The sequence below is a fragment of the Prionailurus bengalensis genome, chromosome A1 (genome assembly GCF_016509475.1).
Source record: "Prionailurus bengalensis isolate Pbe53 chromosome A1, Fcat_Pben_1.1_paternal_pri, whole genome shotgun sequence".
Taxonomy (NCBI): Eukaryota; Metazoa; Chordata; class Mammalia; order Carnivora; family Felidae; genus Prionailurus; species Prionailurus bengalensis.
The window spans coordinates 67,826,436-67,844,356 of NC_057343.1; the positions used below are offsets into that span (position 1 = coordinate 67,826,436).

Sequence of the window (17,921 nt, forward strand, 5' to 3'; positions counted from 1 at the left end):
CTGGCCCTAATGCCATTCTAATGTTACCTCTCAAGGCAACAATCCTACCAAAACTATGAGGAGTACTTGGTTTAATACTTACATATTCTAATGCTGAATTCTTGGAGGTCAATTCTTTAAACTCCTTCATAAACATTTCCTTGACTTTTTCCATTTCATCAACTAGTTTCTCCTTTTCTTCTTCTTTCCATCTATCAAATAACTTCAGAAATTCTTCCTCTTTTGTTTTCTGCATTTCATATTCCTGAAATTATTTGAACACATGGTTTTAAAAGTTCTATATGAAGCAAAATTTTAAATAAATGACATGTGCAAAATTTTAAATAAATGGACATAGCTCCAGCTAGTATTGAGCGTATCAGTTAGGTGTGCAATAGCACTTCATATAATGGCAACGTCCACAGCAATTTTTCCAAACCAAAAACAGCACATGGCATCCTTTCATCCTTACACCTCTTAAAATACAAACACAGAGGTCCAAAGTCTCAAGAGTTTGGTGATCTATGAACTTTTATAGTAGATATGCAATAATATGTAAAATGTAAACATCCTTTAAAAGAAAATGTCTACTGAAGAGAAGAACCATTCTCAATACTGTATCAATTTGGATAGAGTAGCCCCATCTCACTCCCAAAACACAAATTCCTATTTATACAAGCTAAATTTATGTCTAGTCAATCAGCCTTTGATTTCTCAATGACCTTCAGTTTTTTGTTTTTTTTTTTTTACCTAACTGCAGACTTAATACAATAAACAAACTTAGTCTGACATATACAGAACACCCAAGAGCAGCAGAACATACATTCTTGTTAAACGCTCATGGAAGATTCACCAGGAGAGAGCAAATGTTAGGTCACAAAAGAGTCTCAAAAATTTTAATTATTTATTTTTAAGTTTATTTATTAATTTTGAGGGAAGGGGGAGAGGCAGAGAGAGAGGGAGAGAGAATTCCAAGCAGGCTCCCCCACTGTCAGCGCAGAGCCCGATGCAGGGCTCAAATCTCATGAACCATGAAATCATGACCTGGGCTGAAATCAAGAATAGAATGCTCAACCGACTGAGTCACCCAGGCTCCCCTCTCAATAAATTTTAAAAGATTGAAAGTGTGCTAAGTGTATTTCCCAACCACAGTGGATTGAAGCCAGAAATCAATAACAGAAGAAAATCTGGAAAATTCACAAATACTTAAAAAATTAAACACTGTACTCTTAAGCAACCAATGAGACAAAGAAAAACTCACTAGGGAAATTAGAAAATACTTTGAGATGGATGAAAATTAAAACACAACATATCAAAAGAAAAAAAAAAAGGAGAAACCAAAGCAGTGCTAAGAGGGAAATTTATAGCTGTAAATGCCTACGTTAAAAAGAAAGATGTCAGGAGACAAAGGTTACTTAACAATAACAGAGATCAATTTATCAAGAAGGTATAAGAATTATAAATATTTATGTATCCAACATTGCAGCATCTAAATTTATAAAGCATATACTAACAGAACAAAAAGGAGAAATAAACAGCAACACAGTAATCATAGGGGACTTTAATACCCACTCTCAACAATGGATAGATCGCCCAGACACAAAGTCAATAAGGAAACCCAGGATTTGAACACTTCACACCAAATGGACCCAATAGACATATAATATCCAACAGATAGTATCCAGCAGAACACACAGTCTGCTTAGCTCATGTGGAACTTTCTCCAGGATAGATCATACATTAGATGACAAGTCTTAACAAATTCAAGAGGACTGAATTTATATCAAGTATCTTTTCTGACCACAATTGTAGGCAACTAGAAATCAGTAACAGGAAGGGGGAGCCTGGGAGGCTCATTTGGTTAGGTGACAGACCAGCTCAGGTCATGATCTCTTGGTTCATGAGTTTGAGACCCACATTGGGCTCGCTGCTGAACAGCTTGGAACCTGGAGCTTGCTTTGAATTCTGTCTCTTTCTCTCTCTCTCTGCCCCTCCCCCACTTGTGCTTTCTCTCTTTCTCCCAGAACTAAACATTAAGAAAAAGAAGAAGAAATCAGCAACAGGAGGAAAATGAAAATTTACAAATATGTGGAAAATAAACAATACACTCCTGAACAACCAATGCATCAAAGAATCAAAAGGGAAGTAAATAACGGGGCGCCTGGGTGGCGCAGTCGGTTAAGCGTCCGACTTCAGCCAGGTCACCATCTCGCGGTCCATGAGTTTGAGCCCCGCGTCAGGCTCTGGGCTGATGGCTCAGAGCCTGGAGCCTGTTTCCGATTCTGTGTCTCCCTCTCTCTCTGACCCTCCCCCGTTCATGCTCTGTCTCTCTCTGTCCCCAAAATAAATAAACATTGAAAAAAAAATTTTTAAATAAAAAAAAAAAAAGGGAAGTAAATAAGATCTTGAGATAAACAAAAATGGAAACACAACATATGAAAACGTATGGGATATGGCAAAAGCAGTTTTAAGAGGAAAGTTCACAGCTAAAAATGTCTACATTAAGAAAAAAAGGAATATCTCAAGTAAACAATCTAACTTTATGCCTCAAGATCTAGAAAAAAAAACAACTAAGCTCAAAGTTAGCAGGAGGAAGGAAATATAAAGATTAGAGCAGAAATAATAAAATAGAGAACAGAAAAACAATGGAAAAGATGAACAATACTAAGAGTTGGAGCTTTTGAAAAGATAAACAAAATTAACAAACTCTTAGCTAGACTAACCAAGAAAAGAAAAAGGACTCAAATAAATTATAAATGAAAGAGGAGACATTACAACGGACACTACAGAATTACAAAAGATTATAATAGCCCACTATGCATATGATTATATGCCAACAAATTGGACCATCTCAAAGAAATGGATAAATTGCTAGAAACATGCAACCTACCAACACTGAATCATGGAAAAACAAAATCTGAACAGAACAATGAATAAGGGGATTGAATCAGTAATCAAATACCTCCCAACAAAGAAAAGCCCAGGACCAGATGGCTTCACTGGTGAATTCCACCAAACATTTAAAAGGAATTAATCCCGATCCTTCTCACCATCCCACCGTTTCCGAACTCAGTACCGTACCTTAGAGAACCTGACAGCGTGGGCGTGCTGTGCAGCCTCCAGCTGAGACTTGGTGAGCTGCAGCTGCTCCTTCAGCATGTCAATCTCACTCTGGAGCTTATCAGTCTGTGCCTTTTTCTTATACTCTGTTGCAACAGAAATATTTTATTAAAATACTACCTCTACTGAAACCTATCTGAAAACTTACAGGGTCTTATTAATATGACAAAGACAAAGGAAACTGCTCCAACTTGGGATATTATTACTTTTTTGTGCCACATGAGCCAATTTTTGCTCATGAGTGTTTACTCGCAGCCCATTGTGTTACTGGGCACTGAATTACTTTCAGCAGATTATTTCGGCCACTGTATTGGATTACCCTCCAGAGACAGTGTGAGAGCCCATTCAGGGAATAATAATGGTGACAAGGAATAATCCCGGGCTCTTCTTTGAGATGCCTGTCTCGGTGAGAGAAGGGAAACTTCCATGGCAGGTCACTATCTTTCTGGCTCCCACCACATTCTCCTGAGAACCCCATCAGTGCTAAGACAATCAGAGGCTGGCATTCAAGATGCAAACTGGGGCCATAAACTGTTCACAGGGCCAAAAAGAGGTACCAGAAGGTTGTAAAAGGAAGCAACAAGTGAAGGGAAGATACTTATGTACATGTACTTACATGAAGATGTGCACATGACTGAATGGATGTACATGTGTCTGTGAGTGTAGACATGCAAGGTATGAAAGCCAAAGTGGAAAGTCAGAATCTCAAAGATGACCTGAAGAAATAATACTCATTTCAGAGTCCGAAATACTCTCTGAAACGAGTATGAGATAGAATAAGATACTGAAACAGAAGAGAAAGAAGGTCAGTTTCACACGGAAGAATGGTAGATTAATTAAACTATTTAACCTTCCCAATCTCTCCACTATATTGCTAAGTAGTATCAACGGTCCATGACTTCCATGTGGAATTTTATGCCATTCGTATTGTTTATACAAAGCTTAGCTATTTTCCTAAATCAATCTGTTTGTCCGAAATAGGCAGGAATGGAAACAGACTGGCAAAAAAGGGAGGTTTCAGAAAGCAAGTACTTAGTGACAAGTTAGGAGTACGTACATCTAGATATGAAAACATTAAGATCATAATGAGAATTCCTGTGGGTTACTGGTCTGTAGGCAATCTGCAGAATGCTTTGATCTGCAAGAAGAAATAGACCTGGTACTTTTTAAGAATATTTAAGTAAGAGGAAATCTAGTTGATAAGCCACCGAACTCCTGCCCTCTCTTGCTTATTTTTCTCCTCTAAACATGGTTAATTCATATTAGCACCCAAACACATCTTTGTATCTCCCGCATCAAATGAAACAAAAATTTTCCCTTTGTTCCACATTTTCTTCCAGACAATGCTTCATGTCTCTGCTGTCCTTCCCAGCAAATGTTACTGAAGCAAATGTCTACAACATGACCACTTGCTCACCTGATTGTCAGCTTAGCTCACTCCCCTTGGGTTTTTGTCCACACCAATCCACTGAAGCTGCTATGTCAAGGTCAACAACAGCCATCGTGACAGCAATAACCAATTCTCAGTCTTCATCTTACTCTATCTACGCCTCAGGTACATTCAATAAATTGGTCACTGCCTCCTTCCTGAAACACTTGTTTCCCTTGGTTTCCATGACAACACACTCCCCAGGTCTCCCTCCTGCTTCCATAACTATTTCTCACCCACTAGGCTGCTGCTCCTGAGCTCCTGATGTTGGGAGAGCCTTGAGGCTGGCCCCTAGCCACCTTCTCTTCTCTGTCTAGGTGAGCTCATCCAGCCCAGCTCTGCTAACGACTCCTGGATTTGTATCTCCACCCTGGGCCTCACTGTGACCTCCAGACCCCCTGCATCTCCACTCGCATGGCGTTTGTATGTGTGCCTCAGGTTTACCCTGACCAACACACACTCTCATTCTCCTTCCTTCCTCAGCCCACCTCCCACCCCTAGGTCCCCACCTCAGTAGACGTCACTGCCACTCACCCAAATGTACAGGACAAAATCCAAGACTGTCTTTCTCTTATTTCTTGTTCTCATGCTAAGTCACACGTCTGTGGGCTCTGTGCAGAACACACGTCCTCTCCATCTTCACTTCTCTGGTCTTCCCTGGTCCCGTCCTGGTCCTGCTGCCACATCACTCACCTGCATTACCCCAGTAGCCTCCTCACTCTTCCACCTGCTTCCACCACCACAGCCCCTACGCTCTTCACCAGCCGCTACCCACATTCCTGGCCTGGGCCTTCAATGCCCCACGTGACCTGGCCCCCTCCCTTCCAATGTCCCCACACACTACTGCCTTGCTCGCTCTATTCCACTGATCTTCTGTCTGTACCTCAAACATGCTGTGCTGCCCGCCCCTCACACCTCCGACACTCAGAGCTCCCCATGTCATGTCTGGGATATTCATTCCCCAGCTTTTCCCCGGGCTGGGACCTCCTCATCAATCCAGTCTCTGATCAAATAAGGCCTCCTCCACGAAGACTTTGCTGACCACCTCCACCCCATTCTTGTTTTATTTTCCGTGTTGCATTTGCCACCGTTTGAGAGGAACCACTCATTTATTTAAGTGTGTTTCCTCTGCCCCTCCTCACAGAATGTAAGACCCCAGAGGGCAGAACTTGGTCTGTTTCGTGTGCGCCCATAGCCCCAGGCCTGGTGCTGTGCATGGCACATAGTAGGTGCTCAATATTTCATGAATGAACAAAGACTATGATACTTTTAGAAGGACTGAGAGATGCACTGGACCATGCCTCACTGAAAATAGAGAAAGGTACCAAAAGGAAAACAGCTCTGTGAAGCTGAGCTCGTGACTTACCAAGGTGAGAATCTTCAGGGTGGCGGCGCTGAATGTGACTTTGTAGAAAAGCTTGGTTCATAAAGGCCTTATCGCAAAAATGGCACTGAAAAGGAGACAGCAACAAATCTGAATGTCTGTAACAAGTGCTCTCCCACCTAATTTCAATTAAATTGGGGTACCTAAAGCACCACCTCTTGGGAACGGTCCCCCAAAAGATATCATCCCGGCAAGGGATACTAAAAGCAGGACTAAAAAGACAACTGTAAACCAGGGTGTTCTCTCCAAACTGAGAACAAGGCAGTGACAGCAATCTCCCGACAGCCAGAGTAGCCCATTTGGGTGCCTGCAGGAACCCCTGATGCTGCTCCTGTTCCACAGCTGGTTCCCAGCCTGTCACCAACTTGTCCGAGACACTCCAGTCACGCCAGTCTTCTTTCTGTCCCTCAAGCAGGCCAAATTCAGCCTCTGCATGAGCTCGTGCCCAGCCTGAACCTTGCCCAGACCTTCCCCACACTGGCTCCTTCCTGACATTCAGGAGTCATTCCGGGAGCATCTTCCCCACTGGGCACGTCCTCAACAAGACCTTGGCAGATGGCCCTCCTGCCAGTCACTGTCCCACCACACTTACTTTCATCATTGCATGTCTCAACAGTTATTATTTCCACGTTTAGCCACTTCACTTGTTTATTGTTCTCTGCTCAATCCCTCTTGGTTCTAGAATGTCACATTCCTGACAGTGTGGGCTCTTGTCTATCTTATTCATAGCATTATTCTCAGAGCCCAGCATTAATAAATCACTGAACACATGCTTAGAAATACTTGGCCTTCTAAAATGAATTTTACTGAAAAAAAAAATCCACAAATATTTCTATTTTCCACTTTAACACAGATTCAAATTTTAAGCAAAAATTCCACTTGTTTCATCTATATCTTTGTTCCTGGATTACCCTGAATTAAAACCTGGATATTATATATTTCATTTGTTAGTATTTCAGAATCCATTTCTAAAAGGACATTTTTTTTCTTAATTTTTTTTAGCATTTATTCATTTTTGAGAGACAGAGCGTGAGTGGGGGAGGGGCAGAGAGAGGGAGACACAGAATCTGAAGCAGGCTCCAGGCTCTGAGCTGTCAGCACAGAGCCTAAAGCAGGGCTCAAATTCACGAACTGTGAGATCATGACCTGAGCTGAAGTCGGACATTTAACCAACTGAGCCACCCAGGAGCCTCTAAAAGGACATTCTTAGAAAAAAATTTTACAGTTTGTTTTGAATCAGGATCCAAATACAGCCATATCCTGCAACTGCTCATTATGTCTCTCCACTGTCTTCTGGTCTATAGACCGCCCCCGCCCCCCCCATCTCTCTTTTATCTTTGCAATTCTTTTGCTGAAGAAACTAAACACGTGTCCTACAGAGTTTCTTCCAGTTTGGATTCTGCAGTTTCATTTTCATTGTGCTACTAACATGTTCTTCTATTTATGTGCAGTATTGCCTTACTCCAAATCAGTATAACTGCATCAGAAGTTCAGGGTCTCTTTCCCAGAAAGCCAACATTATGGCATATTTCTTGGCCTTGCATTTCGGGGAGTCTTTAAAGTATCTTTCCAGCTTTCTCTGCTCTTGATGACTGCTCAAGTTTAGTATGTCATGGCCTGCCCACTGGACTCAGATGTCGGTGTGGGCTTTAGGGCCAGGCACAGCACTGGAGAAAGGAAAGGATGAGGCTTTCTGGAAACTGTGACTTTTAATTTCTAAAATCAAAAAATAGATATTTTAACTATTTGAACAATACAGAAAAGCCATGAACTCAGGGTAAGAAGGGGTAGGAAAACCTAAACTGTGACAAATTGCTGGAGGCTCACAGTGGAAGAGTCTAAGAGTTAAAAACTCCAGGGAAGAGGGGAACTTTCCCAACTTGGTAAAGACTAGCTACAACAAACACCTACAGCTAATATCATGCTTGGTGGAAAAACTCAAAGCTTCCCCACTAAGATCAGGTACAAAGCAAGGAAGTCCCTTTTCACTGCTGCTTTTCAACATTGTACTGGAAGTCCTTGCTAATGCAATAAGGCAAGGAAAGGAAGTAACAAATACACAGATTAGGGAGGAAGATACAGAATTTCTTTGTTTGCAGATGACATTAATGTCTTTATAGAAAATCCAAAAGAATTGGCAAAACAAACAAACAAAAACCCACAACAACCCCAGAACTAACAACCAGGTATAGCAAAGTTGTGGGATAGAAGGTTAATATACTAAAGTCAACTGCTTTCCTATATTCCATAATGGAAAGGTAGAATTTGAAATTAAAAACACATCATCCTTTACATTAGCACCCCAAAAATGAATACTTATGTATGAACCCAACAAAATATGTATGAGATCTAGGGGCACCTGGTTGGCTCAGCAGGTTAAATGTCCGACTCTTGATTTTGGCTTAGGTCATGATCTCATGGTTGTGGGATCAAGCCCAGAGTCAGGCTCCATCCTGGGCATGGGACCTGCTTAAGGTTCTCTCTCTCCCTCTCCCTCTGCCCCTTCCCTGCTTATGTTCTCATATGCATACACACTCTCTCTCAAAAAAAATAAAATAAAATAAAACATGTAAAATATCTATAGAAGGGAAACTACAAAGTTCTGAAGAGCAAATCAAAGAACTAAATAAATGAATATCTGTGTTAATGGATAAGAAGACTCAATATTGTCAAAATGTCAATTTTCCCTACGTTGATCTACAGAGTCAATGCAACCCTAATCAAAATCCCAGCAAGTTACTTTGTGGTTAACAACAAACTGATTCTAAAGTTTGTATGAAGAAGCAAAAGTCCTAAAATAGCCAACGAGGTATTGAAGGAGAAGGACAAAGTTGGAGGACTGATGCTACTCAACTTTATGACTTACTATATAAAGCTACAGTAATCAAGACAGTGTGGTATTGTCCAAGGAACAGACAAACAGATCAGTGGAGCAGAAGAGAGAGCCAAGAAATAAACCCATATAAATATCACCACCTGATCTTTGACAAAGGAGCAAAAACAATACAATGGAACAAAGACAGTTTCTTCAACAATGGTACTGGAAAAACTGGACATCCACAAAGAAATGAATGTTGACACAGACTTCACATCCTTTACAAAATCGAACTCAAAGGGATCACCAACCTAAATGTAAAAGGCCAAACTATAAAACTCCTAAAAATAACATAGAATAAAACCTAGATGATCTCGATGATGCCTTTTTAGATTCAACACCAGAGACACAATCCATGAAAGAAATAATTGAGGGCGCCTGGGTGGCTCAGTTGGTTAAGCAAACAACTCTTCATTTTGGCTCAGGTCACGATCGCATGGTTCATGAGTTCAAGCCCCACACAGGGTTCCGCAATGTCACAGTGTGGAGCCTGCTTGGGATTCTCTCTCTCCCTCCCTCTCTGCCCCTCCCTCATGTGTGCATGCGCTCTCTCTCAAAATAAATAAATAAAAATTTTAAAGAGAAATAACTGATAAACAAGACTTCATTAAAATTCAAAACTTCTGTTCTGCAAAAGACAATGTGAAGAAAATGAGAAAACAAGCCACAGACTGGGAGAAAACATTTGCAAAACACACACAACTGATAAAAGACTGTTACCCAAAATATACAAAGAACTCTTAAAACTCAACAAAAAGAAAACAAACAACTACAAAATAGTCCAAAGACTATAATAGACACCTCACCAAAGAAGATACACAGATGGCAATTAAGCATAGGAAAAGATGCTCCACATAACGTGTCATTAGGGAAATGCAAATTTAAACAATGAGATACCACCCTACACCCATTAGAATCACCAAAATCCAGAGCATTGACATCAGCAAATGCTGGCAAGGAAGTGGAGCAACAGGAACTCTCACCCATTGCTGGTGGGAATGCAAAATGATACAGCCACTTAGATTACCTATGTCCATACAGAAACCTGCACACGTATCAGTTTATAGCAGCATTATTCATAATTGCCAAAGCTTGGAAGCAACCAAGATGTTCTTCAGTAAGTGACCAGATAAATGAGACATGGAAGGACATTAAGTGCATTTTATTAAGTAAAAGAAACCAATCTGAAAAGGCTAAATCCTGAGTGATATCAACTATATGACATTCTGGAGAAGGCAAAATTACAGAGACAGTAAAAAGACCAGTGGTTGCCAGAGGTTGGTTAAGGGTGTGGGGAATGAATTGGGTCACAGCGTAATAAGATGCATATTTTAACCTATGTCTCTCTGACTGCAAAACGCATGCTTTTTTTTTTTTCTTTTTGTTTTTCTAATGTTCATTATTTTTGAAAGACAGAGCAGGGGAGGGGCAGAGAGAGGGGGAGACAGAGAATCTGAAGCAGGCTCTGCGCTGACAGCAAAGAGCCCAACACAGAGCTCAAATTCACAAACCGTGAGATTGTGACCTGAGCTGGTCAGATGCTTAGCCAACTGAGCAACCCAGGCACCCCAAAATGCATGCTTTTTTCTACCCCAACACTATCCTGCAACCAGGGTCAGAAATTCACTGACATAGATTCCAAAATCTGCCTGTAGTGCTAAAGCATGGACAGGAATCTGAGTCTTCCAGCTGTGAAAACAAAAGTTCTTCTTAAAATGAGTCTAAGTCCTGTTATGATACACTGGTATTTTTTAATTTCATTAAAAAAAATAATTTGACAACCACATCATTGGCACACACTGGCCTTTACACATGGCCATGAGACTTCCCCAGCTTTTAGAGGTCTCCATAAACACAAATTCATGACTGCAGGCTAAAGTCAAATAGCTATTTAAACAAAATCAATTGTCTTCCTATAAATCTTATCATAGGCCAAATATCCTCACATGTCCGAACCTGGAGTTGAAATAATTGTAACATCTTGGACCCCCAGCTGGCCTATGTGCCAACTATTCTTAGCAGCAGACTTGACTTCCCCTCCCTGAATCACCGCTTCTTACAGCATCATCACTGCAACCCCTGGCCTTCTTCCTGTACCACCGCTAATCACCTCCTAGGAAAGGCGTGAGGCCTTGCAGAGATCCTGAGGAGTCACAGCTCACTACCAAGAAGCCAGTGTGGAAATCAACACCACATGTCAGATGCCATTTGCTGAGACTTCCTTATGCTGCATGTGCATTAGCTCATGGAATTCTCAGAACATCCCTAAAAGATACCTACTACTAATGTTCTCATTTTCCAGATGAGGAAACTGAGGTCTAGATGTTAACTGACTTGCATGGTGGAATAGTTAGGATTCAAACCCAGACAGTCTAACTCTGGAATTGTCACCCTAAAGGGCTCACACTGCTCAGTCCATCAAGAGACAATGGCAAGGCACCTAAGAGAGCAGAGTGTATCTATACCACACTAAGTAGGAATAAATGGTCTGGGCAATCCTACCTCTACATGGTCACACTGTTATTCAGAGACTCTGCTGCGTGGCCAACTTGGCAGGTGTCAGTCATTAAATAAAACGAAGTCCTTACCTTTATTCATGTGTATCATTCAAACTTGAAAATCTTTACTAACACCTATTTCTATAGTAACTAAAAGAATGAAAAAATGTTCATAAACATAAAATTTCTGTATGTTATAGCTGTTAACATATCACTGATTGCTACCAAAGCTAAATCATTTTTAATGTCTAAATAGAACCTATTCTATTCATTGTTTAATAGATGTATTTATAAAAGGCCATATCAACACTATTTATAAATATGTACATGGCATTTATGAAACAAATAGGCAATTAGCAACATTAGGTGTCATTTGAGGATTATATCTCAGGGTTGTGTACCCAAAGCTAAACACTAAGCCTTCCTAACAGTATTCTGTCCCAATTGTTCACCTATCTTAAGCACACTTCTCTCAAGGCTCCTGTTGGGTCAGTCCTAAGCACTAATGACCACACCATAATCTGTGCCTACACCCAGTTCTCTGCATTTACTCACGCTGCTAGTACCTAAGTCCACTGAGGCTTTTTTTTCCTCCCAGTAAACTCTACTCCTACCATGGGGCTCGAACTCACAACCCTAAGATCAAGAGTCACATGCTCTACTGACTGAACCAGCCAGGCGCCCATTCACTGAGGCCTTTTAATTCATATTTAGCCAAAGTGACTACAATGTAAGGATATGAAATCAGTCTTGTCAGCCTGTTGCTTCTTTGATAACTTTATCAAACATTGTTGATACCCTTTGCATTTTCTCCATCTAATCAATAAAAAAATATATACAACTGATTTCTATTATACTAAAAAATTACAATATTTATCTTAGCTCAATATCTAACCTGTAAAAGTTAGAGATTAAACACAGAAAAGCAAGAGGTTTCAATTTTTTTAATACTATTGTTACATTAATAAAATATATTTTATTTTACTTTTTAATGTTTATTTATTTTGAGAGAAAGAGAGAGAGAGTACACATGCAAGTGGGGTAGAGACAGAGAGAGGGAGAGAGAGAATCCTAAGCAGACTCCATGCTCAGCACAGAGGCAGCCCCCAGGTTAGATCACTGGGCTAGATCTCATCACTGAGCCAGAAAATCAAGAGCAGGATGCTTAACCAACTGAGACACCCAGGTGCCCCATAAAATATATTTAAAATACTACATGTTCAGGGGTTCCTGGGTGGCTCAGTTGGTTAAGCTTCTGACTTCGGCTCAGGTCATGATCTCACGGTTTGTGGGTTCAAGCCCACAAAGTCAGGCTCTGTGCTGACAACTGGGAGCCTGGAGCCTGCTTCAGATTCTGTGTCTCCCTCTCTCTCTGCCCCTCCCCCACTGGCACTCTGTGTGTGTGTCTCTCTCAAAAATAAACATTAAAAAATTTTTTTAAAATACCAGTTCAATTAACAAATACTGTTGTTCTATATCATCAATATTGTTACATTAGTCAGTGTTCTTGGTCTTAGGAGATATGCAAACTGAACTACTTAGGAGTCTGGAACTCACTGGCCAAGGGTTCAAAAATAATATGTATATATAGAATGAGAAAGTAAAGCAAATGTGGCAAATGTTAACAACTGGAGAATCTGGGTGAGGGGTTTATGAAGTTCTTTGCACTATTCTTACAACTTTTCAGCAAGATTGAAAATATCTTGAAATAAAAGCCCCACAAATTTAATCATTCCAGATCATCTGGGGCCAGACCTCGACAGCAATTTGTACCTGGTTTATTTCTCATTACATCAATTAGGGGGAGGACACAGTTTCTTAAACAGCCAGCGTTTATAAAGAGGACTTTCAGCAAAGCACGACAGACAACATTGCTTGTTTAATTATTAATCCTCTGGTTGTCTACAGAAGGTAACGAACCATGTCAGCTGTTGGTTAAAATTACTATTTTGCTTAACTATGTTGTTTCTTCTGATTTACAGTAAAAATCTCACGAAGGGGAAAAAAAAATCGGTGATCTAGGAAAGGACTCTCAATACCGAGGTGGGAATCGAGGATGTTAAACTGGATTATGAATCGGAATCACAACGCAGCGTCCCACCTGGTAATAGCTGGCTTTGGTCTCGATCATCAGCTGCTGGGTCGAGATTATCTTTTTCCTGCGTTTACACTCTTCCTTGAGTAACTTGATCTCGCCGGCCTGCTTGGTGAGGAGCTTCCTGCTCTGCTCGCCATCGGCCAGGCTCAGGCGCAGCCGCTCTTCCAGGTGGTGCAGCTGCGAGGTGAGGAACTCCTGCGAGTGCAGCAGGTACTCGATGGTGAGCTGCGCCAGGCGGATGAGCTTCAGCAGCACCGGATCCACCCCCGACTGGCAGTGCGGGCACTTCTCGTCCTCCAGCTTGCAGAAGGTGATGTTCATGATGTTCTCCTGCAGCGTGAGCACGTCCACGGCGCCCGCCACCTTGTCCACGTCGATGGCGCTCAGCCGCCGCCAGTCGACGCTCTCCAGCCGCGGCCGGAATTGGAAGAAGGGCAGGGGGACCGACGCCACGCTGGGGGGGCCACAGGCCATTGTGGCCGCTCCCGCCGCGGCAGCTGCAGCGGGGGCGTCGGGTCCTTCCAGGCCGCTGGCCAGCGGGTAGTAGACGTGCTTCTGAAAGGGCTGCGGGGAGGAGGCAGCGTAGGGGTGGTGAGGGTGCTGGGAGTCCCGGGGAGCCCCGGCCGCCCCCAGTCCCACATCGCCAGGCAGCCCGACCTCCCCGCTCTCACTTACCATGCTTGGAAGCAAACCCGCGGCCTCAGCTGGTATCCGAGGAGGGGGCGGTCCCGTCTACCCGGCCCCGGCCGCCTCCCGGGCCGCCGCCGCCCCACCCTTCGGGATTGGGAGATGGCCGGGTCTCGGGCGGCGGCGGCGGCGGCGGCGGCCTAAGGTCTGGGCGTCCAGGCCGTTGCTATGGCAGCGCCCTGACCCGGACTTAGAGCAAAGGGCGCGCCAGCCCCCGCACAGTCAGCGTGTGCCCAGGGCCCTGCGGGACCAGAGGAGACCTCGTGGGCGAGCCCGTCCACGGAAGAGGGCACTTCCTGAGCGCCAGCTCACCGGGCCACCACCCTCCCTGGCTCTGGGGCTGACCCTCCCTGTCCTTAAGGAGTGGGGAGCCACATCTCCGGGAACTTTCGTTCCGGCCGCTAGCCTCCGGTTATTCACCCCTGTCCTCACCTTAGATTTTGAGATCAGAAATGCCTATTCATCCTCCTCTTTTACACACAGACTTAAGAAACGTTAAACAACAAAACTATGTAAAATTAAATGGGATGGAGGGGAATTGGCTTCAAAACAGCAGGAAGACACTTTTGGGGCTATAACAGAAATATTCTGTTTTGATTGTGCTTGCTGTTTGTTGATTACCCGGGTATATACATTTGCCAAAACTTATCGAATTGTGCACTGAATTAAGGGTGCATTTGTACATTATATCTCAATAAAGTTTTAAAAATTAAAATAGTGGCAGAGCTAATTATATCTGACGGCAGGCTTTCTAAATTTCTTACACCTGAAATACTTTTTAAAATGGGGTCTCTTTTCCTCTATGGATTGCCTACATATAAAAATAAGATACTGGTAAGTACAAGACACTGATAAAAGTACAAATTAAGGGGCGCCTGGGTGGCTCAGTCGGTTAAGTGTCCGACTTCAGCTCAGGTCACGATCTCGATCTCGCGGCTTTTGAGTTGGAGCCCCGCACGCATTGGGCTCTGTGCTGAAGGCTTGGAGCCTGGATCCTGCTTCGGATTCTGTGTCCTCCCTCTCTGCCCCTCCCCCGCTCATGCTCGCTCTCTCTCTCTCTGTCTCAAAAGTAAATAAACATTAAAAAAAAAAAGTACAAATTAAGGAACTTCCACAGATATTATTAATACTTTTTGTACTTGTCTTCCCAAAAGGATACCTTTTCAAAATGTGAAGGTAAAAAAATTATATATATATGTATATATATATGCATATATATATATATATATATATATATATATATATATATATGGAGGGGAACTTTAGCCATCAGCTTTGTACCATCAAGTTTTAGAGGGCCCCGGTGTTTACCTTACAAACTTGTGAGGCAGCTGCATTCTGTGATCTGCAGAGATCTGCAGCATCTGCTGCTAGTTGCTCTAGCAGCAACTTGTAGACATCAGGCCTTTCATTCTTGGGGTCTTTTGGGTGATGCCTGTGGCTACCACAGAGATCAATGAGCTGAGGAAAAGCCAGACATTCCTCAATCCACCGGGGTGTCCCTGCGTGGACCAACCATCAGGAATTTTTTTTTCTTTCCTAACAGCCAGATATGTGAGTAGGAGAAAGGAAAATACCATTCAGAGTAACTTCAAGCAAAGTTGTAATATCAAATATTTTTAGCACTCCCAGATATTGTGAACTAGAAATAAATCCATATAAAAACATCCAAGAAATAAAGCATGCAGTTCATATGACTTCATATAAACTGTACATCCAAACAACTTTTAATGGGTCTTTAGGAAAAAAGAACTATTAACGGTTCACTGCAGCCAGTATAAAATTAAAGATCTAGGTTCAAAGTTTGATTCTTCCATATACTTGCTGCTTGACCTAGAACAAGTTATGTCAGTCCTAGGCCTCAGTTTCCCTATCTGTTTAAAGGACGTCAGGTTACCGACCTGGCAGGTCTGTGTCCTGTGGGCTCCATCCACTGGACTGCAGGATCAGCGGGAACAAGGGCCGTGATTTCTTTTGCTCACCGTGTGTCCCCAGCACCTAACAACGGACAGGCACAGTGAGGAGCTGAGAATTTGCCAAATGGACACGTGGATAAAGAATGATTGAATGAATTAGGCGCTTAAATAACTGTTGGCTCCCGGCCGGTATCCCTCCTATTTTCTGTGCCTCTGGCCTCTTAAGGGATTCACCCGTGCTCTGGCCCAGGCCCTTGGAGCTGAATGAGAGGGCTGGTCCGCACGCCCCCACTGCGGTCCAGGGAAGAGGCGCGCGGGACTGAGGTGCCCATCTCTGTTCGCCGCCGCCACTCCGGCCCTGAGCGCCGCGCTGCTGGCCATCCTTGCCCCTTTGGTTGAATCTCGGCCGCAAGATGGCCGGAACAGGAAAGAAGGGGGCACGCTTTCCCGTTCCCTCCGTCCCCCATCCCGGGGCTGGGCAGCAGCCCCGCGCGGCGCAACCAGTCCTTGGTGCACTGCAGGGCCGGCCAGCTGAACCCGCAAAGACAAAGGCCGAGCTAGGTGGGCTCCAGCGAGGGCTCGGCGCCACCCGTTAGAAGGTAAACTGAGGGTGGGGGCTGCCGCAGCCTTGGCAGCGGGGTCTGCAGTGCCTCGGCTCGCAGCCGGGGAAAGCAGGCGGAGGCCCTGGCTTCGTGGGCCCCGAGATGCCCGGTCCGCCGCAAGCTCCCAAGGTCTCCGGGCGCATCCCGGGCCTCGGCTCACCCCAGTTGCGCGCTCCTTGGCGGGCGCCCGGCGCTGCAGGCGGACTGGGGCGACGCTGGGGGCCCAGACCCCAGAGGCGCTGCTGGCGCAGGCGGGGCCGGCGGAGGCAGAGGAGCAGCCGAGCGGGAGGCGGCGGGCCGGCTCCTTCTTCCAGGGCGCAGGATGAAGCCTGTCTGGTTTGGGCAAGTTGCGGCGTGGCGGGCCTGGCGCCGTTGGGGCCTTTCCAGACTCGCGGCCGCTGGCGCCTCGGGATCCCCCACCCCCCACCCGCCCCCCTCCCCTCTGCGATCTCCCTCCGGCCTCTCCTCTCTGCGTCCCAGCTCCTCTGGCAGCTGGGCGGGACCGCGCGCGTCTAGACCGCAGCACTAAAATGCGCTCCGCCAATCCCGCTGTTGGTGCAGACACGTGGTGCCGGGGCGCGCTCTGTTGCTGGCGTGGGATGTTCTTCCCAGAAAGGCTTTTCAAAGAGAAACCAGGTTCAGTCCAATCCTTCGGGTGGCCTGGCCCTCACCATAGGGGCTTTCTGTGAACTCGCTCCCAAGAAGAGAGGAGTTTTCATTGCAGAAGTCTGCAGATGCAAGGAACCTTGAAGAGGCTATCTAATGCAGCTGTGCATTTGAGTGACGTGGAAAACGGGATTAGGGTCTGTGCACAGAAGCACGCACGGAGTAAACCCACGTAGGTTTCCGCGTTCTTTCGGTTTTGTCCACTTCAGGACGCGAGGCACGTATCTCTGTTGGTACAAAGTTTGACAGTGGGGGGAGACGGGATGTCGCAGTTCAAGAGTAGTGTAGTTATTTTTTTAACCTAAAATTGGAACACTTGGTCTGACAATTGGACAAAATTCAGTATTTTAAAATAAGTAGTAATCCGGAAAGTATGTATTCATGTATCATTTATAACAGCCATGAGTTTGACCCAGATTGAGTAATTTGAGTGCGTATTTTGCATAATTTTAGAGTCTGCTCTAGCAAAAAAATGTTCTTCACTTAGAAAGGAGTAACTACAGAATCTTTTCAGGATGGTAACATGTTTTCCCTGTGATTCTCCCTGACCCAATCAATTTTGTACCGCATTTTATTTAGCACAAGTCTTCAAGCATAGTAGTAGCTTAATAAGTATTTATGTGAATTTCTTTCTTTAGTTTTTACTTGAAATCATGAGGCCTTGCAC

General features: G+C 44.0%; 1 protein-coding gene across 9 annotated transcripts in view; it reads right to left on the minus strand.

The window, feature by feature from the left end:
* Nucleotides 1–17,089, minus strand: part of DZIP1 (DAZ interacting zinc finger protein 1) — a 56,673-nt gene extending 39,584 nt beyond the window's left edge. For 2 of the 9 annotated variants that reach the window (XM_043581762.1, XM_043581753.1), the window contains exons 1-6: nucleotides 16,749–17,070; nucleotides 15,972–16,068; nucleotides 14,059–14,311; nucleotides 13,387–13,947; nucleotides 5,895–5,979; nucleotides 3,061–3,185 (exon numbers count right to left, since the gene is read on the minus strand). In XM_043581762.1, coding sequence (XP_043437697.1) covers nucleotides 3,061–3,185; nucleotides 5,895–5,979; nucleotides 13,387–13,947; nucleotides 14,059–14,061 — 774 coding nt within the window. In that variant the 5' untranslated portion in view covers nucleotides 14,062–14,311; nucleotides 15,972–16,068; nucleotides 16,749–17,070. Of the gene's footprint in view, nucleotides 1–82; nucleotides 245–3,060; nucleotides 3,186–5,894; nucleotides 5,980–13,386; nucleotides 13,948–14,058; nucleotides 14,312–15,381; nucleotides 15,610–15,971; nucleotides 16,069–16,748 lie in introns of all 9 variants that reach the window. The other 7 variants (XM_043581719.1, XM_043581711.1, XM_043581702.1 and 4 more) reach the window with 7 other exon arrangements.
* Between the last annotated feature and the right edge of the window lie 832 nt (nucleotides 17,090–17,921).